The sequence below is a fragment of the Amblyomma americanum genome, chromosome 1, assembly GCF_052857255.1.
Source record: "Amblyomma americanum isolate KBUSLIRL-KWMA chromosome 1, ASM5285725v1, whole genome shotgun sequence".
Lineage (NCBI taxonomy): Eukaryota > Metazoa > Arthropoda > Arachnida > Ixodida > Ixodidae > Amblyomma > Amblyomma americanum.
Genome location: NC_135497.1, coordinates 255,246,155 through 255,272,298, shown reverse-complemented (window position 1 = coordinate 255,272,298; position 26,144 = coordinate 255,246,155). Strand labels below are relative to the sequence as shown.

The window sequence follows — 26,144 nt, the reverse complement described above, 5'->3', positions numbered from 1 at the left end:
GCTTTCGGTGATTAATGCACTAAGCAGGTAAGCTTAGCTCTACAAATTCAACACCGAGTTTTTAAAACTTCCAAAATTGGCACTATGGTTCGAGATATTGATAGCGCATGCAGGATGACCTGATATTGAAAAACAATACGTGCGATGTGCCAGAAGTAGTATAGCCACACTTCATCCCGGTGGGAGGTGGGGTTAAAGGCGAAAAAATAAAGCAGCATTCGTTGGGCATCGGGCCGACTGGCACCGTTCCTCTCTGCACTGTTGGAGACAAATTATAAACCTAAGGATGGGGCAGGCGACACTTCAAGCACAGAGCCAATACGCCAAAGAAACTGCTGTGCTTCAGCAATGAATTATGGGGCTGATGCAGCATTCAGCGTGGCAGCACAGGGAGAGAAAATGTATTGGCACAGCTGTCTAGGTGAAGCGGCAATTGAGACTGGCAGCCATTACCACCTTCTCCGCTTTACCAAAACCAGGAATGCACTGGAAACCCCATGTAGCATGCATCTGCATTACTGCGCTTTGTCAAGTGGCCAAGTTGGGAGCGCCTAACCGGGAATGCTACAAGTCAGGTGTATATCTCTCATAATTTTATATGTGGGTGAGCTTTTTTTTTTTGTGACCTCCTGGCTTGGAGCTTTTGAGTCTCCTGGCTTGAAGTGGGGTTATGCCACTTCTGGCACATTTCGGCTGTCTGTTTTGGTGTTGGGGCGTTTTGAGTGTATAATTCCATGTTTTATATCTCAAACCACTGATGACTAGAAATTTTATGACCCGGGTATGCCTATGATATTGATTGCCCCTGATCTGCCATATAATATTGTGCCCTAAAGCCAGAAATAAAGATTAATTAGTTAATAAGAGTTAGTGAATAGTCTTTTAACTACCTACTACCATGGACATAATGTTCGCCCTGCTCTAAAATTCACCTGCAAAGGCTGCATTGTCGCATCTTTCACGGCTTTTTAAAGAAAAATCTGTACAGATTAAAACAAGAACACTCTGTAGATGTAGTACATTCGACGATTATTTATATTAAGTATTTTGTGGGTGATGGTTGTTCTCCTTTGTTCTTCTGAAACACCCCAGGACAGTGATTTTGCATGGCTGAACATCTTTTAGTGTTTTTCAAAGTACGTTTAACTGCATAACAAGTTTGTTTTTTGATGCTTATTTTTAGTATTTTCAAAGGTCCTTCCCAAAAGTTTGGGACAGGTGTTGTTGAGAAGCACCACGACTAGGAAAAGCTAATGTACAAGTAAAGTAATTTACTTTTGAGGGAACGAAAGATTGGTGAGCAAACATCTATTGTGAATTTAACTCTTCCCTTACTGTGGAAAGACAGGAAATTTCGGGGTGGTTTGTGTAAGAAATGTATTCACCCAATAATTTAAAGCATTTGCTTAATTGCAGCTTATAGTGTAGTTAATAGAGCTCCCTTTAAAATGAGATAAAGCCAAAAAACAGGACATTGCTTGGTTGCGAAGAAAAAAGGACATTTGGCACAATTTGAAAGACTTGCACAAAAATTCACAAATATATCAGATATGGTCACTCAGAAAATAGGACAATAAAAATGTAGGATATACAATTTTATGCATTACTATGTCAGAAACTAGTATTAAAAGTTACAGAACTCTTCATGCTAAGCAACTATCCAGTCAGTAAAAAAAAATAATAGCTCATGCAAGGCACTTTGGGCTTCTCCACAGTGCAGTGCCAAGGTCAACGCCGGGCTGTATTGGAAAAAACTCGATCTGCTACACTGTTGGTAGCACCGAACTGTTCAGACCGGGTACCTTCAGAGAGGCTCGGAAAGGAGCTAATCTCCTCTGCAGCTGTGAAAAAAAAGGCTACAGTCAGGCACCTGTTGACAGTATGGACTGGGCAGAGCCGTCATTTCTGTCCGAACTAAAGTCAGGCGAATAGACGTCATCTTTTCACACAGAACTGCGGCTTGCATCTACAGTCAAGTGGTGATGCTGCGGAACAGGGATAACACAGCTGTTGCTGAGCGGCGTCATTATGAGACAAGGACGCCATACTCGCCATGATTGCTCTACGTTAACAGGTTTCTAGGCAAGTTTAAAAATACTCAGTCATGAAACTCGTACAAAAAAAAAAACGAATTCGAAACTGAAGTACAGTTTTCCAACATACTGGATGGTGTTACTTGTGCAGAAGCTGCCCAGGTCATGCAGAATGGGCCATTTTGCACCATCATTCAAATTGGATTATTCGAATAGACAAATATTTAAGTTTGACAAGCACTTGTCATTTAAATTTTGTGACTCCTACTTCTGCTATTGCACATGAGCTGGTTGTTCGGGCAAGTACCTAATGGTTGCTTTGATCCACAACTGCCTCTTGTACATCATATTGTGTAGTGCATGATAAGAAGCATTTGAATTAAGCTGCTCGGTGCTACTGCACCATGGTAGTTATACAGTGTGATGTGTGAAAGGTTGCAAAACCTGTTATGCTTATGTGGCATTCTAAATGTGGCAAATTTGCTAGTGTCTCACAGCTCTTAAGGGAAGTACTACAATGAAATTTAGGCATTCATTATTTTAATTTGTGCATTTGAAGCTTACAACCTTGACTACTTTCATTTTGCATTTTTGCAAATGTTGCTAATTTTAAAAAAGAAAAATTCGATATCATGCACATTTAGGTGCAGCAAAAAAAGAAAAGGCTTGGATATTGGTGCAACTTCAAGGAAAAAAGGCTAATGTTTGGTAGGGCAAATCCAGTAAATGCCCACTGAGAAAAAGAGTCCTGAGGCACAGTGCCATATTAGCTATTGGGCCATACGGCAGGATTTGTGCCAAGTCAACGGATCAGATAGATACACCAACACAGCAGCGGTGGCCAAGTGGTTGAGCATCCGCCTCGCATGCGGGAGCTGCAGGGTTCGATCCTCAGTGCCGCCGGGTACCCGCCGGTTATACAGTGGGTACAAGCTTTCTCCTGGTCTGGTGCTCGGCTTATTTAGGGTGAAACGCTTGGGAGATGGGTCTTTGACCCTGCCTCGAGAAGTCGAAAAATATCTTGTGCCATGGCGCTCCTTGGCCATAGATGCCTTTGCGTCATAAAAATCCGCAATCATCATCATCAGATAGATAGATCTGCAGGCATTTTATTTTTTATTCTCACTGCAGAAACATATAATAGTTGGCCTAAATTTCATTATAATAGTATGTACTGTCACAAGCAGCAGTAGAAAAAAAATCCACAAGTTAAAGGACATGCAAATGTAAGTGAACATGGCACTTGTTAGTAATTGTAACATATGTTTTTATTGTATAAAAATAACCCTTCAAGTCTGTTGAATCAAATAATTAGCAACAAGAGGATGAATGTCTGAAGAAGTTAATATGAGTGATAAGCTTTTATAAGTGAGCAGTGTCTTGTGTTCTGCAGGTTTTTTTTTATTTTAGTCAGCGTTTTTGAACATGTTCTCTGTTAAAATCTTTATGGTGTCAAATTAGCGTTTAGCATTCATTTTGGTAAGTATTGTACAATAAAACTCCGTAAATATTGATATGTTATCTTTGTTCATGCCTGAAGCTAAAGCACATTTTTCTAGAAAAGCTTGATGTAAGCAGGGTATATTGTACCCTTATCCGAATTGCGTTGAGTAGTTACTTCTTTTACAGAATTTCTTTTTGTGCAAAGCTGCAAAATACTTTTCACCCCAGTTGGCTATCGACTGAATTTTTTATTTTTCCCTAGAAACTGAAAGAGCTGGACAGACCCAAAGGGGCCAGGTCAGCCTATGTGCTATTCTCCACCGAAATGAGGAAGAAGCTGCAAGACAAACCTGCTAAGGTGTGCTTTTATTCCTTCTACACTCAGTGCCACTGCTGGCTTCTAAGCAGTTTTCCTGCAGTGCACATATGGGACTGCAAACAAAAAAATCAATTTTTGTCTTGAGAAAAAAAGACAGCTAAACTTTATGAAGGTGTCCAACATTTTGGGTGGCACAGTCGTGGTGCTGCTCGTTACATTGGTGAAAATGCAAGAGCTTGCATAGTAGCTTGGTAGGAATTTGCTGTGTTCTGACAATTTAGCAGTGTTTGGTCATGCCTCTCGTCGAAAGTCTTAGTGCAAATGCTACTGCGTAAGTTGATGGTGCCAGTTTTTGTTTATGTGCAAAGTGTGTATCAGAAAGCGCAGTGAAGCTTTCAGTAATAGGCAGCAAATGTCAGTGGATGGCCTGGCTGCCCATTTTTAGATGGTGAGCCATAAAGTGCTAAACTTAGGAGCAATATGAAGTATTAAAATGTAAGGTAAACTACTCTTTACAAATTAGGTCAATGTTCCAGGTGGCATAGCTTCACTGGGTTGCATTCCACAGCTGTTGTCAACATACTAACAGCAACTGGTGTTGTAGTAAAATACCTTGATAAGATCTTGCAAGCAATGTTACTCAACTTGTAGCTGCGAAATATCACTTGCGGGGGAAAGGTGTAAGTAAAATTTAATTATTTCTGTTAGGTGGGCTGGAAAGGGTTGTTTTTGCATCATGCAGAGTGTTGGCCTTGTTATGTTCATTGAGAACTGTTTTGCATTGAAGACCTAAGTGATACGAAAATGGTGCAAAACTGCTCAATTTCTATGTGCATCTAGAGAGGCTTTTTCTGACAATTGGTCAATGATAAAATGTGAATTTCCTTTTTTTGTTGTTGTGCATTCCTCTAGAACTTAGTTGTACACCAAGCCGTAAATTGTAATTCTCAGTGCCAAGCTGTCTTAATAGATTGCTAGAAAGTGGTTCAGATTCTGCTTGAAACTAGTTCTTAGGACATGAAACCACCTCGTAAAATTTTAATTAATCACAGCTGGCACAAAGACCACAATTGAAGTTGGCTGTGGGTTAACCAGGCCACACACTTCCTTGAACATCTTGATTTTCATTTAGTGGAGGAATTTGAAGTAATTTTGGCTGTAGCTGTTTTGAGACATTCTATCATATTTCTTAGTCTGTAGTACAGGTGCATAATAACGTAATCTCACCCTCCACCCATATACTGTTCCTTCTCTTTGAAAACCTCGGAGATTAGTATCCCCTTCCTATACGGTCAGCGTGGCGAAACAGCATATTGATAAAAGTGCACAGTGTATTGTCATTGCCAAAGAAGCCAGTTTTTCTTATTTTCTGGCACATAGCCACTGCTGATTACCTGAAAGAAATTTCAGCAGACAGCTGGTAAAAAATAAAGAGCTAGGGGCCAATCGTTTCCACTTGTTCATTAAGGTTACTTTTTGCATCTGCTGACCCAGTTTATTCAGGCAATGCTGTTCTCTTTAGAGTCTGTTGCAAATGGCTGGTCTGTTTTGGGTGCCAGTTTAAGCTTCCTTCAACATCCTTGGAATCATTGCCGAACTCTGTGTTATAATACTTGCATACATGTATAATGCAGTGAGTGCTGCTCATCTGAAACCTGTGGTTGTAGATGCAGTGAATTCTGAAAACCACACTTTGCTGAGCCATCTGGCCAGCTTACCAAATGAGCTGGCCAATTGGGGTATTATAACAGTTGTGCTTTTGTAGTAGTCTATGTGATAGGCTTACTGCAAAGCATGGAAAAAGTCCTTCATGAAGTCTGTGGGAATAGTTCAGTTAATGCTCAGTCATTTACATAGTGTACAAGTTGCAAAATATACACTGCAAAAATATAAGCTATCATAGTTGGAAAACCAGTATTGAAATTTACCTAAGGTGCCTGTCTTACATGCCCTGTTGACACAAATAGTGTGCACTAAATGATAAAGACGATGCAGTATAATTAAATTAATGCAGTATTGTGTATCTTTTGAGATTTAAGTATGGCCTACAGAGCTCTTCAATAAACATTTTGCATTTTTGATAGTCATTAAGAGGCTGTGTTTGAAAGCCGCACATTCTTCAACCATCAATATATGGGCAGCCTAGGAGGCATCACCATTGAAGAATATATCTCAGAGCAGGTTACTTGGCTTGCAGTGGGGGTGCGCAAACATTTGAAATTTCAAATGTTTGCGAATGCTATTTGGTATTCTATTTGCACCACAGGTATTGTTTGAAGTATTCAAACCTCGTAAATGTTCAGAAACGACAAAGCTTCCTGTTTACCTGAGCTCTTGTCTAAATTACAGCACCTCCAAGTTACAGCACTTGTAACATCAGTTAACCTGTTCTTCCCTTATGAAATTGACTGCCAGTTCACAGCAAAAGCTTACATGTTGTAACGCTACACCTTGCATGAAGCCACTGTGTTGATTGCCATTGGGAGCACTTGTACAAGACAGGCAGCATAACACGTCATTGTGTTGATAGCAAATGGCCGCCAGTGCTTATCACTAGGAGTGTGCGAATAGTGCTTTTTCGAAACCAAATTGAATACGAATAGTGCACTTAAAAACCAAATCGAATACAAATCAAATATTTTAGTGAATATTAGCTATATATTATATTAGCTATATGTATGTTCGTGCAAGATGGATATTCATGCAATAAGCGCTGGCGGCACTGTTAGTTACGGAATTAAAGCTGTAGCTATCGAAAGGTGCAACACTGATTTTCACTAGTTGACATGCAACACAAAATCAGTACATTAATCCTGTGAGTGTCATGCTGTGCACATGGGAAATTTCCCTTTTGGTACTGATACGACAGTGTATCCTTACTCCAAATTTCATATGATGAGAGGGACAAGAGTCTGAGCTGTGGCCTCGGATATCGGGCATGAAGATTGCTAAACCTGGCTGAACTCTGTCATGCCACCAAATATTGAAGGCCATAGGTATGATCAATACGAACACCGCCACACAAATGGACTGGGTCGAGGCGCTGAACCGTCCTTCCTGCACACACTGATTGCAGCAACATGTTGTGCGGCATCAGAGTAGTCCCTGTTTTTGAAACAGTCGTCAACGAAAACTACTTCAGCCTTACTTACCTCTAGCATATTTGGAAACTTCAAAATTTTAAGAGATCATTTTAAATCATTTCAAACGTGCTATATTTTCTTCATTCAGCAAATTGAATAGAAGGATATTTGATTGCCGTTCGAAAATTTCGATTATTCGTGTACCATCACTTTTCACTACAATAAGAGACGTGGCTTGCATTGAAATGGAGATAGAAAAATTTGCACAACGGGCAAGGCTGCTACCTGCGCACATTTTTTAATGGCGACCACTGCCGCCCCGCGCTGTTTTTGCCCATTAGGACCTGGAAACTGCGTAATTTGCGCCACAGAGGACAACGAAAAAATGAATGACAGTAACAACAGCCTTCAAGCCAGCCTATGCAACTGCATCTCATACAGTGTGGCCCACCCGCTGTCCCTTGTGGCGTAGTTACGTTTTAGCTCCTTCGGTTTGCATTGGCATTTAACTTCATCACAGGGCTTGTAGCATGGCGAAACCTATACAGGATGGCTAAGCGGCCTCTGTCTCGTTAAGAATGAAGCTTTTGCTGTGGCATTTCACAGCCAGCATTATCCTTTTCCTTCGCAACACCTGAAAACGTCACGGGGGAGTGTGGAAGGGTTGGTGCCACTTACATTGTAATCTGATAAGCTGCCACTGTTGCATTTTGCCAGCAGTGTAGTGCACTGTACCTCTCTTTAGCATCCTCTGATTGCACTCCCCCAGTAAAATAGATATCTGGCCACCTTACAATGCTTCATTACACCATGCAGTAGTATTTGACAGCAGTTCAGTATATTTTTTTGCCCTGTTAGCATGAACTCAAATTACATTATTAGACATTTTTCGCTGAAAATAGTTATGATTATAGATTGAATTGCATCCAAGTTATTAGTCTTCAGAATAGAGTTTATTACAATTATATACTATGCGACTCCTCCTCTCGCTCCTTTATTTAATGCCTGCTAGGCCTTAAGGCTGAAACAATTTGTATTGATTAAAATTAAATTTGTATGCAATACATTTATTTCTTTTCATAGTTGTGTTTTATGGTAAAGAATTTTTTTTAGTTTAAACTTCTTGTATTGATATTTAAAATTCTTCAAATCAATACATAATGAGTTTTTTATTCATCACAACCAAAGATTTGATATACTCACACAGTTCAGGTTAATAAGCTACCTGTGACCGTAACTCTGGCGCCAATGGGGGGGCCTCTCGGAGCAGGGAGCGCACCTACTGCAGGATAAGCTCGCCGCCGCGCGAGCTGCAATGGCTGCAACCCGATCGTGGCGGCAGGTGCTGCTGCTGCATCCTTAGTTTGCTGAGACTGCCCATTTTAAACATAAATAGTTGCGTTGTCCACTCTTTAGGCATACACGTGTAATATTTGAGCAGGAACTCGTTTTGACAGCTCCAGGCGCTTGATTGTGCTTGTCCTGTGGCAAATGTTGCATCACACACTCTAGTGTTTGTTGGTAACTGGAGTATGAATGCTGTGAATGCAGCTCGCATGCAGCATCATAAACGTCACTCTAGAATATGGAGTAAGCATTTTGTGTTGTGGAAGCAAATAAAGAGAGCCACCAGGCTTAATACCGCTCGGCTGTGGTGTAAAATCAGAAGACACTCTGACAGCCTTCTAGGGGGGGATCGCTATATTAGTACAAACTTTTATGGAAGCAACGATTCCTTTGGAGCTGATTTGTTTTTGAACACAGACTCTCACAACTCCTTTGGACCTGCCACAGTTACTGCCCGATTCGAAAACCAATATATATGCTGATTTTAGAAAACGGTCCACGAGGAAGGTGCTTCTGCTGCAGAAACTTTTAGTGTGTAGCACTTTTAGCCGCAATTATCGATTTTGTCCGAGGCCGCTCTCTACCTCTCTTTGTCCGTGAACTTCAAGCACGAAAGAGAATGTGGCAACGTGTGCGTCACGCGGCACAGTGAGGAGGCGGAGCGGCCGCACAGCTCCAGCCAATGAGAGAGTGGTGCGTATCACAGTTGTCACTGGGCAGTGTTGTACCGCCGTCAGCACACTTGACACGAACGTTCGATTGCACATCCTGCACTGATATTACAGCCCCTGAGCGCTGGGAGCTGAGTCCGAGGTCATGCTGCACGGTGTACTTGCGGCAGTTGGAGACAACTAATGCCCTGCTTCCAACCTAATATTGTCTCAGACCCAGCGGCGCTAATGTCAGTGGAAGATGCGCTCGAGCATTCGTGTTAAGTGTGCTGACGGCGGTACAAGCACATGTTATCAGGACTAAGCTAGTCGCTCGCACGCCCTCAACTTCGGCTTCTCCTCCCCTCGCGTTAGTCACCCCTCAGCCTTCACAGACAGCAGATGTGTGCGCGGGGCTCCATAGACCTCGGCTCTGCGCCGCTCACCACATCATAAAGCAGCTTGTGCTCACCTCCACGCCTTAACGGGTGCTCGCCTTCGAGCGCACTTCCTTGCTATTCGATTTCCTTTCTTCGCCCTGGGGACCTTCTTTCACTGCTCTAGATGTGGCGATGTCGAAACTGTAGAGCATCGGCCTTGCTCATGCCTTGCATTCTCCTCACATATTTCTCTTTCTGTCCACTGTACTCATTCTTTCTCTTCCCCTTATAATCCCACCTTTAATACCAAAGCAAAATGAAGCTTAACAAATTGTAAAAATGCATAGAAAAGTATAGCGGGGTAAGCAGTGCTAGCACACCTACTTTGCATTTGATTGGCTATGCAAATTGGCTGTAATTTTTTTCTACATAAAGCATGCTAGTCAGTCTGCAGTGCCTTAGGAAACTGTAGGCTTTAGGCACACATGCTAGAAAATTACTTAGGGAAATAAAAATAGCTTTAGGGGATTTGCTCATCATGCCAGAACAGTTTCTTATGCCTTGCTTGGAAGAGCATCTTCATCTTACTGCTAAATCAGTATAGGTAGTTTGCTGCACGGATATATCAATGCTCTCCACCCAGGTGAAATATCTTCGGTGGAAAACTGGTTTAAGGAAGTTTATTCCGGCCGGTTTCAGTTGGAATGAACTGTTTGACCACTTAGGATGTTTCACCTGAGCCAGGTGTTAATTATTAATTACTCTCTTCATGCACTCCTCTCCTCCTTATGTCTACCAACTCCCAATTGCTTTGAGTACTGTTTGCTTTGAGCCAACCATAATTATGTAAATATCTCACTGGTAGGATGCACTGAATGGTATTCTAGTGGTTTTTCAGTAATCAGTTCTAACATAAAATACACATCCGTTCATGTAGGCTCATAAAATTTCAGGCGTATAAACATTCTGTGCAAATGTTGCAGGATCAGTTGATATCTTGCATTTTTATACACACTTTCTGTCAACTCCGAAGTGGTGTGGTCTTTCTAGCTTACATTGCTTTTATTTTTTGTGTCGCTCTATAACATCCACCTTCTTGCAGATTATGTAGCTGGACATAAACCTTAATGCATTTGCTGCGTTTTCGCCATTAGCTGATGCCGTATAGAAAGGCCGTCATGACCTTTGGGTAATATGATGCGTGACAGTGTGTGCATTACTGTGGAGAAATGGCCCTGAATTTTCAGGTTTTGCCTTGTGGCCATTATTTCCTACCCTCATGCTTCATTCTGTAGATGTACCTCTTTGCCAAAAGTAACTTTATCAGCCATTTAGTGGAGTCTGTATGGCATCCCTATAGACAAAAAGTTCTTGAAAGGTGTGCTCAAGGATCTTCTTTATCTTACATGGAGCTGTAGCTGAAGGGGTGCCGTAAGTTCTCCATTACACAGCTAGAAACAAACCCAGCTGCTGGTTACTTTTGGCAAAGACAGTAACAAGTCATTCTTGGTCAATGCTGCAGGCCGTTTTTTCAGGCTTATATTGGGTGTTTTGTGTAGTCATAGGCCTGGATGATGCTCTGCAGCCAAACTTTTATCTCTGTCCTTCAAGACAGTACTTTTATGGCTAGCATGTGTGCTCATCAACTTTCAATGCTTGTCAGCAAATGCAACGGATTGTCAGGTCCTGGGGTCAGTGCATTTGTTGTACACCCGAGGTCTACAGTACTTGTGCTGAGACCGGCTATGCATGCACTGAATTGATCACTTTGATACAAGAAAAAGGAAAGATAGACATTTTGCATCTAGTAGATAATTATGAGGCAGCTAAACTGCAAAGTAAGGGGGTAACATGTGTACTTGACAGTTTCAAGCTCAGCCTTTCCCAATTTTTTTAATGTAGCAAGATTATTGACTACATTTTCACTGCAGACACTGTGCGAGTTTAAACAAGTTATGCTGCTATTCAGAATTTCTTGCCTAGAGTAAGCTGTTTAAAAGAAGACCTTTTTGTATACAAAAAAACTTAGAGTATATCTGCCATTGCTCCATCTTTCCTCCAGAGTGCAGCTGGCAGCAGGGTATCTGCGTGGTTCCTAGGAAAGCTGCTTAGTAAAAGTGAGGTACCATCCCCTCAGGTAGGCGTCCATTCTACATAAAAATAAGGTAGTTTCAGACAGCTGGTAGGCCTCCATAGCAACAAGTAATTTCACGATCTTGTTATTGTGGCCATTGTTTCATTCTTATTTCACTTATTTCATTATGCTCATTCTGTTAGAACAGATTTTTTTTTAATGTATTTTATCACTAACGAGCTGTCTATTCTCTGAAAATAAATTGTTTAAAATTCCCTATTTTGCTATAAATAAAGAAGTAAAAGTAGTTGGTTCTAATGTCATGTACAAAAGCACAGTTTACAGACTGAATGGTTGCAGAGAATTCATTTTGTTGGCCCTTAGAACACATGGAGGCTTGCATGTTTGACCCTACAATTCTTCAAAAAATTCTTTCACTAAACTCTTCGTTCATCCACACCCGAACCTCGCAGAGATGTGGTTTGTAGTCTGATCTTCAGTCTGCTGCTTGGCATTACTGGTGTATTGCATTAGATTCTTGATCTCTTGGGGCTCATTTCATGCAAAGATCACAATATTTTTACTTGTTTCAGAGTGATAGTGCTTCTGCAGTCTTGTCAGCACTTGCCTGAGCTTGAAATTAATGAAAACCAACTGCTTTCCGCTAGTACAGTGAGCCAAGCCAGCCATATAGCGGTTCTGTTGCTTTCGCAGTCTTCTGCAGGCACTAGGTGTTGCAGAGCAGAAATTTTCTTTGCACTCCTAGTAGATTTTCATACTTCTGGGCGAGCCCAACAGCTGTAAGCAAAGTAGACTGTTTTGCATATTTTGCACAAGTAAAATAGATTGTGAACTTCAATTTCGATGCAAGATTTTGGTGTGAAAAATGGGTATATGTGAAGCAAGTACCATACTTGGCCAAATTACCCTGCAGATGTAGCATTGGACAAGTGCATATTGTACTTACTCATGGACTGTTGTGGTTTTAAACTCATGCACATACTGAGGGACTAAAATCACTATCAAGAATAAAAATAGCGGTGGTTCAGCCCTCTAGATGAGAGCCCGCTTTAGTAAGATTATTTCAAGGGTGATCACATCTGGACCATCATTCACTGAGTTCTTGTTGAGACTCCACTCCGTTGGCGTCTTTTTTTTTTTTTTACCATAGTGTCCATTACAACAGTTCTTGAGATTTATGGTCAGCTAGCTTCTACCATTTCCAGGTCTCTTCCATTTTAATTCTTTCCTAACCGTGGGGAAAATTATGTGTGATTTTTGAGTTTCAGTTCTATTTTTATTGTGTAAGAACATTTGGAGTCAAAATAGTATGCAGTACAGGAAACAAAAGCTAAATGAATGCGCTTTTGAGGCATAGAAGTTTTATCAAGGAATTCTGCTTTGCAACATAAAATTTTAATTTCCGAAAACAAGATTTTGGAAAAAAAATTGAACAAAATTGTCAAAAATACACTTGTACCTAAAGAGAAAAAAATGCAAAAAAAAAAACTTCGAAATATATAAAGTATTGCACCATCCAGTAGCCAATATCTGTGAACAAATCAGTTATATCTTGAATAGTACTTCTCTTACAAAAAAAAACAGCTGGAAGACCTATAGTTCCAGCAAGACTTTGGCACCCATTCTGTCTACTTTTCATCTCTGTTTTCTCGTACCTTTGCATTTCATCTGCATTTCATCCCTATAATTGGGCATGCCATGAGGCAAAGCAGTTCCTGGACGTGAAGCTTAAAGGACATTCCTAGTCTTGCTGTAGACTTTTGTTTTCTTCTGAGTCTTGCTTTCTCAGTAGCATTGTTTGCAGTTTCGGCATGTGAGCATTTTTGCTGGCTGGTGATGAACAGCTTGATCTCGTGGAGGATTCCAAACTTGTTGTGAGTCTTCAAGTTCAAGGAGCTGCTATATTAGTTCAGTCCTGAAGCCAGCTGGTCATAGTGGGCACTTCTTTTCAGCTCCGCAATCTTGGGATGCAGCCTTCAGTGTTCCTAAAAAATAATGCAGTCATTGACAGGGGCAGTGTCAATGCTGTAGAAAGATAGGGTCTTCCACCACTGCTCACACTTTCGAAGGGCATCATATGAACCAATCAGCTGGCCTGAGCTGTCAACACCAAGCATGCCTGGGTTATGCTCGTTGACAAGCTGAGGTTTCCTGATCAAGACTCGCTTCCATTTACTGCCTTTCTTTTCCCTTCATTTTGCGAGCATGTGCTTGTTTCCTGTGTGTGCAATGGAGACCATTTGCACAACACATCGGTTATTCCACTAGAGGTAGAGTACACCATTTTTGCAGAGCCAGTGCACACATCCTTGCTTGGCCTTCCTTTCCCAATTCATGTATTTCAGCACCTTTGGAAATCCACGGCATTCTTTCTTTGTCGTACTGCAAGCCAACATCATGCATTCAAGCAAGTGCAAAGTAGGGAAGTGGGCGTGTAGAAGTTATCAATATAGTATACAGTAGCCCTGGTCCCAGATAGTTGTTGCACAAGCAGGTGACTACGTCGTAAGCACAGCCATTTGCAGTAGGTGTCTGTGTACACAATGAATTGAATTATGTCCCTTCGAGGGTCCCCAAGAACCCACAGTTTGACGCCCCATTTGTTAACCTTATCTCAGATGTATTGTCGAATACCAGACCGCGCGTTTGATTTCTGCATTCTTTCATCAGCAGAAAGATTCAGGTGCGGCTGAAAAAAATTAATTGAATGTTCGTTCATGTGCTGTAGCAGCCGTGAAACTTTGTCCAACTTTGATCCGCTACCTTGTATTTCATTGTCCAGTTCAGACACATGCAGCATGCCCAACAGAGCATAGGAACATTTTCTGGGCATTATTTTTGGGAAAACTAGTCGTGAAAACAGGCTCAACATATTCCAGTACAGATGCAGCCAAGATAGCTCCACAATCTCTATGTACAGGCCGATGAAAGTCACCATCTCCACTGGGTTGACTTCTTTCCAGAATCCGTCAGCTTTGCTACAGTTTGGTCTCTCGACAATCATCATCCAGGCGTATTTGTTGGCATTCGCACAGATCTTGCTAATGAGATCTGCTCTGAAGAATCGGTGGAAAACATTGTTCACCCAGAACAATCGACGACAACCGCTGCATAGCGCCATGCCAAAATGGATGCCCAGTTTTCTCAGACAGAAAACCACCCTCCACTGTGCAGGCAGCAGAGTCCTGCCCAAATGATGTGGACACCCCGGCAATGAAACAAATAACATCGGGAACACAAATAAAACACCTGAAATGACCGCAGAGGCATGCAAAACAGGGCCTACCAAGAAAGCACAACTGAGGTGCAGCCACCGGTGTCCCGGGCTGGTTTCTGTCATTGTCACTCTCAACATTCTCAGACGCACTGCTGCTCGGATCGTTGAGAAAAAAAACAACCACAAATGCAGCATAATTGCAAGATTTGAAACGTTTTGAAGCGTGTGCCACGCTCGCGGAGGGCGGGCAATCTTGCTAGCAACTTTGACATTCCTGCATCTTCAGAACCCACTCAAAAATCACCGCCGCATGGAAAAAAGGTAAACGATACCAAAACCAAAACTAGACTTCTCTGACGACAGGCTAGATGGCGCGACGTTCCTGTAAAAGATTCAAAAGGTTTCAAAATCGGCACGTGAAGTCATCGGGCCAATGATGCCCAACAGGTGCAGTAAGGGAAGAGTTCAGCGAACTACAATTAATGCAATATTTTTTTTTTCTGCTAAACTGAACCTTTGTCAGAATTGTGGTCCTTCGTGACTATGCATGCTTTTCAATTCAAGAGATTCATTAGTGACTACAGTAATTTGCCAAAACAGTATCAGGTAATCTTTGACATTTTGTGTGTTGGGGAATTTTGTGCCTGCTGAGCACATGCATTTTCTTTTTATTGGCACCATTGGTGCGGACACCAATATTGAGGTAGGCATTTAATATTTTAATTACGTCGATTCCAGCACTGAGAGCATCACCACACAGTAGCAGCTTTCACCAGAAGAAATGATACGCTTTATGTAGTGTGCTGGCACCAGCTGATAGGGCAAATGCTGTATGTATAGCAGATTATCTCGGGTAGTAAAAGTATGGTGAATTATGTCATAATCTTTTACCATAGCTGAACGGAATGAGCATGTAGGCCACAAAAAGAAAACACTAAAACAAATGTTACTATTAAAATACTATAAAAGGGGCTGTTTATCCGTCTACTTCAGATGTTTGCTCGGCTTATTTGTACATACTTGAGGACCTTGTTAACTGCACCTGTAACTGCCAGCTGTTGGTAATTTTCATGAAATTAATGCCACACTGGGGTAGTGCCGTGAACTACTCTACAAAAGATGGATGTGCGTGGAACCGTGTCATCTACACCATTGCTTAAGTGGTTCACCGACGCATTGAGATGTTGTCAGTGTTCTGCTGTAAAATATATCTTACATGCACTGCTACGTGGACATTTCCAAGGTAATTAGATTGAAGAGCTTCTGAGTGCCATTGCGTGAGCTTTCTGGTGCTAGCAGCACGCAAAGAACATCAGAACAGGAAAGTACCACACTGTATAGTGAAATTCTAACAGGACCATGACAGTGCAGTTCTTACCAGACACCGAGCCTATGTTTCTGAATAGTTGATTACGGTATGCGCTCCATGTGCTACATGTCGTCTCGCTAGATGAGTGCCACAAAGTGTGTGCGTATAGGCTCCTCTAACCCAGACCACTCCAAGCAATTCACTGTATTATGACATCATCATCCTCCATTCGCACCCTCACTCTCCTTTTACTTTCCTTTTCTCCTATTCCCCAGTGTGGAGTAGCAGGCGAGGTTCACCTTACCGCTGGCCAACCTCTCTACATTTCTTTTCATTAAATTACTTTCTATCTCTCTCTCTACGGTTCTTGATTAGCCTGCTCTACAGCGGCTTATATAAATGCAAGGTGCTATTCGTTAACGAACGTTGCTATGCACACATGATGAAGGTGTACATTGCAAGCGCACAAGAGTTTTGCACATTACTGTTAATGGCAGGCCTTATTACAGCAGACATGTATGATGATATGGTGCTTTGTTATCGAGAACGGGTGGCGTTATGATTTGATTCAAATTCTAGCTCATTTTTTTTTTACCCTTCGTTATAGCCCCATGCCCTCACTGTCACTGGAATCAGTCAGACAAGTGGATTGCAAGAAAATATATATATTGCAACAGCCTTACATTCATTTTGTGCATTCCATTCACTGCTTGTGAACAGAGCACAAGGCCCGGTTAATTGCCCTGAGAAAACAGAGTGCAAAAAAGACAACCTCATTGCTCTCGCTTTTCACCTCACGCATGATTCGACGATATAAATTTATATTTAAAGTTGCGTATGGCTAATAAAATTTTTTACCACAAAAAAAGGCGTAAGGGTGCAGGTTTATCAGTTTAAACTTAAGGGGCAGCTTTGGAACTTGTCTAGCTTGTTTTCTTGTGCAAGCAGCATTACATTCGCTGGGTCATGCTCACGTGTAATGCTAAAAGCAAATAACTGTGCATATAGTTTTGTCGTTTGCCTGTTGTACAAGAGTCTGCGCTGTTGTCATTTATTTTATATTCTTTCCAAAGCACCCGTCGATAGTCTAGTGCTCTGCTTTCATGCAAACCATTTTCAAACGCCACACAAAGACTTCCTTTTCTTTTCTATTCCTTTCTACCCTCGAGAAACGAGACCACTTCACTCACACGAGGCTGCCAGCGTCCACGAGCAAGCGCAAGTTTATCATGAAATTTAAGAATAAACGAAATTTGATGCCGCCATGTTGGATGAAGGTAGTTACACGCAGTGACTGAATGCTCCGCGTGTGCTACCTTGGACGATTAACAACTGGACGCCCCACTCCAGTTGTAGTCAACATAGTGCTGTGCGCGTTTTTATTGCTCCATCATGAACTAATCACGCGCACAACCTGTACATGTTTCTTGTTGTGTAAATAGTTTGTGTATATTACCTCACCCCTATCCTCACTTCCTGTCCCCTCACCTAATTCATTTAATTTCTCCATTCTGCTGCCTGCTATACTTTATTTCCGCTGCCCCAGCTCAGGTGCTTCAGTAATGAAGGCAGATGTCGGGGCTAGCAAAAATCTTTTCCTTTTCCTCCCTTTTTGTTATTATTTTTTTTAATAGGACCACTTACTACTGTAGGTCGTGAAAGTAGCCAATGCATTATATTCTGTTTCGGCACTCGGCAGTTGGAAATAACAACAGCTTTGATTCGACACTGTGCCATGAAGCTGCACTCTTTCACCTGCCCATGCCAGATGCAGTGACTGGACATATGTTTCATCGTTACACGAAGAATTATATGCTAATTCATTAGAATTCGGATTGTGACCAAGCGCAATCTTGGTTTTCTTTGTTGCATTTCTCGCTTTCTCCTTCCACCACCTTTGAAAATCATGTGCAGGGTGTTGCTTCTTTGTAGAATTCATAGAATCACTGTGAACGAAATGGAAAAGTTTGATGGGACAGCCCATGTGGTGGTTGTAATCATGGAAATGACACTGTCAGTTCACATAAGAAATTCAGCAGACAGGCAGTCTTCTGCTGTGTGTGCAATTAGAATTAGGCTGTTTTAATTTGCTGTGCACAACAGGGAAAGTGAAATGGGAACTGAAAACTTTGTGAAAATCAAATTGAGGGCAACATTTGGTTTGCTTGTATATTTTTAAGTTTTATTAATTGAAAAACTTAAATTTGCACCAATTTCTGTAGCTCTCTTTCTGTCTGAATCCACTCAACATTACGATTTCGCCCGAGACATAACCAGCATCATTTTTAAAGGTGTTGCAGGGCACCTGTAATGGTCTCTCTTAAAAATTTATTACCCGTATGCAATGTCGCATTTTCACTGTCTTTTGAGTAGCAGCGTTACAAATCATATCTGTATAGCATTCTATTGACAAGCGTCATGTTTATAAACAAAGGTGGCGCTGCGGTCGGCAGCGACGCTGGGTGTAGGCAAAACGCAGCACGCCTCCACTGCGCCAAGCGATGCTGCCTTCGAAACCAACTTGTGTATGCGAATGTTTCAAAGCGTGCGTGTTGCTTGTGGTTAGAAACATTTTTGGTGATGCTCGGATGAATAGTTCTGCGCTTCTTCAGCCTGTTTGCCAGACGGAATTAGTAGACGGAGCGCTGCATCGGGTGCTTCTCCGCTCCTAGTTGGCGACAAGTAACAGTGCAGCGCTACGGCGGGTGAAAGCACGAGGTATGGGGAGGAACTAATCGTCCACAGTTTTCAACTTATGGGCCGATAAGGCATATCCGATTGCTAATGCAAGACAGGACGACGTGATGCACGACGCTAGTCAGCTTTCTCACACGACCAGCCTTGTAATGTGCTTCCTATTTTCACAGAGCCGCTTCACTCCGGAGACCTAAATTAATGAACATTATAGCTACTAATTTTTGAATAAGTCAAATGCGATCCGAGAGCTCCACGAGCGCATGCATAGACGTTTTCCTCGAGCTCCAAATGAAATTCACGCTCACTCTGCTAAGCTATAAAATTTTGCTTCTTATTTTGTACAGAGTTTCATGGCTGCATAGGTTGCAGAAAATATTGTACTATTTAGCATTATCTTGCATTAAAACCTCTGTCCTCTCTATGTCTGAACTTCAGGAAATCATGGCACAGATCGGTGCTATGTGGAAGCAGCTGCCTGAAGAGAAGAAACAGGTCAGCCATTTTAAAAAGTTTGTTTTGCATGTAAATGATGATGCTTTCGCATGCATTACACTCTTGGCTGCTTACTATTACCCTGAGTAGCCTGCTACTTAGTTTTTGTGCACAGCTGATGCAACTTTTTTCACTGTCACAGTCTGCTACAGACTTTGATGGGCTAGTTTAAAGAGTGCAAATTTGAATAAAATTTGGTGCATCTGAAAATGGAAGTTCCAACAACTGACAGAGGGAATGTTGATGCACTAATATTGATGTTTTGCTAAGGTATGCTAAACAATACAAATTTTAAATGTATAAAAGGCCAGTGTGGCAGGAAAGTACTGTGAAATGGTAAGAAAATATGTTAATACCTTTAATAAATGTACAGGTACCTAATGTCCTTTTTAAACATGCTTAATTGTTGATAGTTATATTGGAATTCTGGAGTCAGTTTGTACAGTTTATCTCTCTCAAAAGTTCTGTCCAAACCATTGCGGTTACAGCTGTGTGACAGTGCATGTACAATGGTGGTCAAAAGTTCGCAGGCCGCTGTGACCGAGCCAGGAGCGGCTGCTCTCCGCTCTCGCGGCGCTGCTATCGCTCGTGCGGCTCGGCGTGCACCGGCTGTGAGGGTATGCGCTGAGAGGGTGTGCATTCCCCTCCCTTTTGCTCTCGTTGATAACAAAGCCTGAAAAATGCTAGTGCACCGTTCGCCTTCACTGTTCGTTCTTCACATTCCGCTGCGGCGCTTCGCATGGAACTGCAGAGGAGAGTTTTCCACCAATTGACATGCCAGACTAGCGGCTATATTTAGTTAGACTATGTGTGCTTCCCGTACTTTTCGGCTTCCTGCCGTACGAAATAACGCGTTTACCTACACATGAGCTGTGTTCCGGCTCTCTCAGCCATTTGCGTGATTTCCCACGTGCCATTTCGGTGCGGAGCACTCATACGTTCTGCGGCACCCATCAAGAATCTTCTCCAATCTTGTTTGTGCCGGTATACGCCATGTCGAGTTTAAAAAAAGCATAATACGTAGTAACCTTTAAATTCGACCCGGCCAAGCCCTAATCGACTGTGCCAAATACGTTGGTGACCTCCAATTTTGCATTTCTTCTCTTCTTTTTTCACACCCTCCTTCATCCCTTCTCTTACAGCATGGTTCGGGTGTCCGCCGAGATATGCAAAACAGTTGTACGGCAGGAAGGCGAAAAGTACGGGAAGCACACATAGTCTAACTGAATGTGACCGCTAGTATGGCGTGTCACTTGGTGGAAAACTCTCCTCTGCAATGCGAGGCGAAGCGCCGCCGCGGAATGTGAAGAGCGAACAGTGAAGGCAAACGGTGCAGTAGCATTTTTCAGGCTTTGTTATCAACGAGAGGAATAGGGAGGGGAATGCACACCCTCTCAGCGCATACCCTCGCAGCCAGCGTGCGCTGAGCCGCGCGAGCGATAGCAGCGCCGCGATAGCGGAGAGCAGCCGCTCCTGGCTCAGTCAGAGCGGCCTGCGAACTTTTGACCACCCCTGTACACTGTCTTCCCAGGTATACATGCATTCAAATTAGGGTTGAGGGCAGGACTAAAGCCTTGTCTGAGAAAGGCTTTGCAAGATTGCACTCGGTCAGAATTTGGAATGTGTTAATTCAGGGTGGATGCCTGTTGAATAATAATTATATTAATTGTATTGTTTTATCAACAGAGTAAACTTTCCTTGTTTAAGGCCCAAAGGCATTACATACAAAATGGAAGAAGAAGAGGGAGGGGGTCGCTAGAGCAGTAGTTATGTGTGTACATAAACACTGCTCTAGCCAATGACATAGTTTCATTTTACTGCGAAAGCCGTCGACCAAGTTGCCACATTTGTAGTAAGCAACCACTAACGTTGCTATTCCAGTAAGGAGGTATCTGGCCACCTTATAATGCTTCATAACAACATTCAGTAAGCTCCATTGTCATCTGAGGTTATTTAGTCAAACTGTCATATTAAAATTTTTCTTTGAACAGAGTTATGTTACTGAAAGAATTGTACCCTAGGTATTTGTGTACAAAATAAAGTTTATTACTATTGCTACTGCATATTTAATGCCTGGTACATACAAATGTAGTAAATTATGCTGATGATAGGTAAAAATAAGGTTTGTTTGCAATACCTTTTTTTTCATAGCTGCATATTGTAGAAAAGTGTTTGTTTTTAATTTAAACTACCTGTAGTCATATTCATAATTATTTGAAAATATTTTATTCAGTTTGAACCTACCTGTATTATTCATTTTCACTTTGCAACCAAAAATTGGGTATGTGTGCACAACTAATATATATATATATATATATATATTTATATATATCCTGGGTGTCCCAGCTTATAGTAACCAAGGTTTTAAAATAAGACAGTGTCCTAGCTGAGTGAAACTGACCGAGTGCTGTTGAGTGTCACAGGTCCTAGTCTGCTCTATTTTTCGTTCTCCAAAATTAATTAGTCGATACTAATTAGCTAACTTTACACATTGGCTTCAGGAATAAACTGCCTGCACTCGTCCTATGTGCTTCTTCTCTTTTTGTGTCCCATCCCTTGCACAGTTTTTAAATTTACAGTTCAGAAGCTGTAGGCTATCTTGAAAATCAACTGACTGAAATGTTTGAACCAAGGTGCCATTTATGCAGCTTTATTTACCGGCCTTAAAAGAAGCTTGAGAAATATAAAAGCTACCACACGACAGCTGCTTGCGCATATCTTTTGCCCTGTGTGCATGCAAACCCCATCGGGGACAGCGCTCTGAAGAAAGGCAGATTTTGCTCTTTGAGACGCATGTTGGGAACTGTGAAGTAGCAGTGCTGTCACATGGTAGCTTTTGTGTTTTGTGGGTTTCCTTTCAAGGTCAGTAAATAAAGCTGTGTAAATGGTACCTTGATGCAAACATTTCAGCTGGCTGTTTTTCGAGGCGATCTACAACTTCCACATTGATACTTTATTCCTGAGGCCGAGAGAAATGTTTAAAATGTTCACTAATTAGTATTTACTAATTAAGTTTCTGGACTGAAAAAAAAAATACTGCTGACCAGGCCATGTGACTCTCAACAGCTTTCAGCTCTCAGTTGGTTTCATTCGCCTCGGCACTCCGTCTTTTCTAAAATCTTTGGTACTTTCAGCTGGGACACCTGGTATGCACTAAAAGCTTACACATTTCAGACCTTCTGATACATGAAATTCATAGCTCAGTTTTTATCTTTCAGCCATATTTGCACCAGGCTGACCAGGACAAGCTTCGATATGAACAGGAGATGAAAGCCTGGTCACAGCGTTTGGAAAAGGAAGGTCAAAGTGGTGTGCTAAATGATCTCCGACAAGACATTCGTGAAATTCGCAAGAGCAAGCAGGGCTCTGCCCGCAAGAACATCACTTAGGACAGTGGTGTAAAAGTAAATATCAAAGTGTTCTCCTTTTATTGTTTCTCTTCTTATTGTGTTTAATCACTCCAGGATGTTTGGAGCAACAGTAGAACATTTTAGTATACCCACTACTGCTACATGTTAAAGCATAGAAAGAGGAGGTGGGGGCAGTGCATGGTGAGCACGCGGCAACAGTCATAGTATACAGCAGTGTGCTGGTGTGTTCCAAAGTATACTTTTTGTTCAGCCTTAAAGGATGCCCATGTGCTTTCCAGTTGTTTCCAATTGTTTTTTTTGAGTCGTCATGGTGGTACAGTGGTTATGGCGCCCGTCTGCTGACCCGAAAGACGTGGGTTCGATCCCGGCCGCGGCGGTCGAATTTCGCCTAGAGGCCTGTGTAGTGTGCGATGTCAGTGCACGTTAAAGAACCCTGGGTGGTCGAAATTTCTGGAGCCCTTCACTGCAGTGTCCCTCATAGCCGGAGTCTCTTTGGGACGTTAAACCCCATAAACGAAACCGACCAATTGTTATTGCAGAAATCAATGTTCTGGCTTTTCACAGCTCCAAGACTGAAGGAATTGCTTGGTCTTGGTCAATATCTGTGCTGATTGAAACAGCTTCTGTAAATTTCTGCTTCACATACGTACAGTTATGGACAAAATTTTGCGAGATGCCGGAGCCACGTTTTCAAGCTGCCGTTGCACCACTAGGCGGCGCAGTGGCTGCGTAGAGGGTGCGCTGGCTGATGACTATGCACATGCATGTCCTATATTCGATCGCTTGTCTGTCTGATAGCTCAATTCACGTGAGCACCTGCTTTTTCTGAGTTTGGCCATGGGCGGCCGCTTTTCGCCGCTTCCGCTCGTCAGCCGCCATATGGCCGCCGCACTCAGCGCACGGCCCGTCGACTGCGATGACGCCGCGCATTCACGGCGGCCGTCACATTTATGGCGCGTTTTTTTTAGGAGAAACAAAAAAAGTCCAGGCGGCACTGGAAAATACCACTTTCTAATACTTGGAGAATCCTCCATTACCAGCAACCGCGCTTAGCCCCATAAAAAACGTGCGGGGCATTATGAAAGCCAAATTCATGAGGCCCCACATTGGGAATTCCAACGCAGACATCTTGTGGGCAGCCATCAAGACCAAGTGGGACAGGCTTTGAGATGATACAGTTGTCATCCGTTCCCTCTGTGAGTCTATGCCACGCCGTTTGGCAAGTGCGGTTGCTGCTAATGGAGGATTCTCCAAGTATTAGAAATAGGACTTTTCCAGCGCTGCCTGGACTGTTTTTGTTTTTTCATTGGTTTTATGTTTCACTGCAATAAATTTGTTGCTTAAGAATTCCTTCGTTTCTTTACACTTTACGGTGGCACAATATTTACGACGTGGTTTTGACAGGCAGCGGGCAGCAGCACACAGCCGTCCTCCACCATAGGCCAGAAGTTACAAATGATTGGCGAAAGGAAAAAAGATGGCACTTCATTTCACCTAAAAAACGCGCATAAATGCGACGGCTGCCGTGAATGCACGCCGCCATCACAGTCGCCGGGCCGCGCAACGAGTACGGCAGCCATATGGCGGGTGACGAGCGCAAGCGGCGAAAAGGGGCCGCCAACGGCCAAGTCCAGAAAAAGCAGCTGCTCGCGCGAAACAAGCTATCAGACAGGCGAGCGGACCAATATAGGACGCGTACGCGATAGTCATCGGCTAGCGCAGCCTCGACGCGGCCACTGCACCACCTAACGGCGCAAAGGTAGCTTGAAAACGCCGCTCCGGCATCTCGCAACATTCTGTCCATGACTGTACATAGTTTCAGTGTAAGCAAACTTTTCTGCTTAAATACATCCCAAGGGTTTTACTTACTTTTTTGTTACACGTGATATTCACAGTTGCCAAAGACAGTGCACTATGCAAGGTAAAAGATTTCACGTTTGAAAACAGATGGTTGCATTAAATATATATCACTCTACACTGTGTCAATGTATCATTTAATTTTACTGATGTTCGGAAGCATGGAGCACTTGTTCTGTTCAGGTAAAGCTGTTTGATTCATTGCTGTTTTTTCAGGCACCGTGCACCCGTGGTCAAGTTCTGAGTTGTAATGCTGTTTTGTAGGAACAACAGTGGTAGTAAAGTTTATTCACTGTCGGAGACAAAAGCTTCCAGGACGCATGGAAAGCAATCTTGACGCATAGGTGCCACATTCGTCGGCGATCACCATATTTCACTACCGCATGCGGGTCGAACTTTCAGCTTCATAAGTGAGTTCTCAAAATGCAGACTAATGACAGAGCTACTGGTTTCAGTCGCAGCTTGCAACTCCTGGAGACTTTTGCCCCCAGCAGCACCTGAAATTGACAGACCACAAAAATGGCAGCTTTTTACACGGGAAAACAACTTTCAGCAAGTCATTTGCTTCACCTTTTATGTGTTTGTGGTCACTAAAACCTCCACTCACTGATTTCGGCGATGTTTGTCTATCTGAAGCCTGCTTGTGGAAGGTAGTGTACATGAATGCATATGTGTGTCTGTGGAGGGGGTAGGGGGATATGGCGGGTGATGACGTCACAATGTCACATGACCAAGGTGGCAGGTGGGCCACCTGCCTTTCCGCTTACAACGCCACCAACGATGCCAGCCGTAACAGACGCATGGATAGAACGACTGTTTCATGTATCTACTGTGCTTCATTCATGCCATTCAAACACAGTGTCCACTTGATATACCACTTTGATCACATAGCAGTATTCCGAATAACAAAGCATAACCATGGTATACAATGCAAAACCATGGCCACACAGTGCTAGCACACCTAATTTGCATCTGGCCTAACTACGCAAATTGACCGTCATATTTTCCTTTCCAAATATATTGGCCGGGTTTAACATTTGTAGTGCCGATTTACAGCTTTTGCCCACCATGCCAGAGTTTTGTGTCTGAAGAAGGCTACATTTCCATGGCAGAAAGTATATGAGGCACATTTGACACTTGCAACTACTTGCATTTTTGTGCTTTCATTATTTTCTCTGATCACTATAGTCGGACACAACTCAAGAAGATTGAAGCGGCTTTTCCCCATCAAAGGACCCCCGTCCACCCAGTGGCGTCGGCCGATACTCATGAACCTGTTAGCATCACAATGCAGGGAGGGGACTATCCTCTTTCATCTGCCACTCCCTGTATTGTCGCACTAGCAGGCTCATGAGTGTTGGCCTACGCCATTGGCTGGAAGGGAGTCCTTTGACAGGGAAAAGCCGCTTCGTTCTTGAATTGTATTTGTAAAATAAAAGCTCTGTTAAAAGAAGCTGTGTAAAAAAAAATAGGAGGTACCTTATTAAGCACCTCAATCTACCTTTAGCACAGATGTGATGTATGCTGGGCAGTGATGCATGCCAAAAATTTGGCTGTGGTTTAGCTCTGGTTAAACCTGGAGTGACGCAATAGCTACAGGTGGCCGAGTGGAACTTCCTCACTCAAATTGCAGTCAGTCTTTCGCCACTCAGTTTCACTGGGCATTCCTCTTCATCTTCGTCCCTGGACGTGGATTCACTATCGGCGGCTAGACGCACTGCGCCACCGGCACCTGCTCCGCACCACGTGACCAGCCACGGCGCCACCACGGAGCTCAAGGGGTGCCACGCTGAAGGCTCGAAATGCTAGCATAATGTAGCTATCACTACAAAAGTGGACAGTAAAGAAAAA

General features: G+C 42.7%; 1 protein-coding gene across 3 annotated transcripts in view; it reads left to right on the top strand.

Moving 5' to 3' along the window:
• Nucleotides 1-24,903, top strand: part of LOC144114956 (transcription factor A, mitochondrial-like) — a 38,327-nt gene extending 13,424 nt beyond the window's left edge. The window contains exons 5-9 of one of the 3 annotated variants that reach the window (XM_077649023.1): nt 3,739-3,834; nt 11,318-11,392; nt 19,009-19,065; nt 22,284-22,469; nt 24,510-24,903. In XM_077649023.1, coding sequence (XP_077505149.1) covers nt 3,739-3,834; nt 11,318-11,392; nt 19,009-19,065; nt 22,284-22,454 — 399 coding nt within the window. In that variant the 3' untranslated portion in view covers nt 22,455-22,469; nt 24,510-24,903. Of the gene's footprint in view, nt 1-3,738; nt 3,835-11,317; nt 11,393-19,008; nt 19,066-22,283; nt 22,496-24,509 lie in introns of those variants that run through there. The other 2 variants (XM_077649022.1, XM_077649024.1) reach the window with 2 other exon arrangements.
• Nucleotides 24,904-26,144: the final 1,241 nt, after the last annotated feature.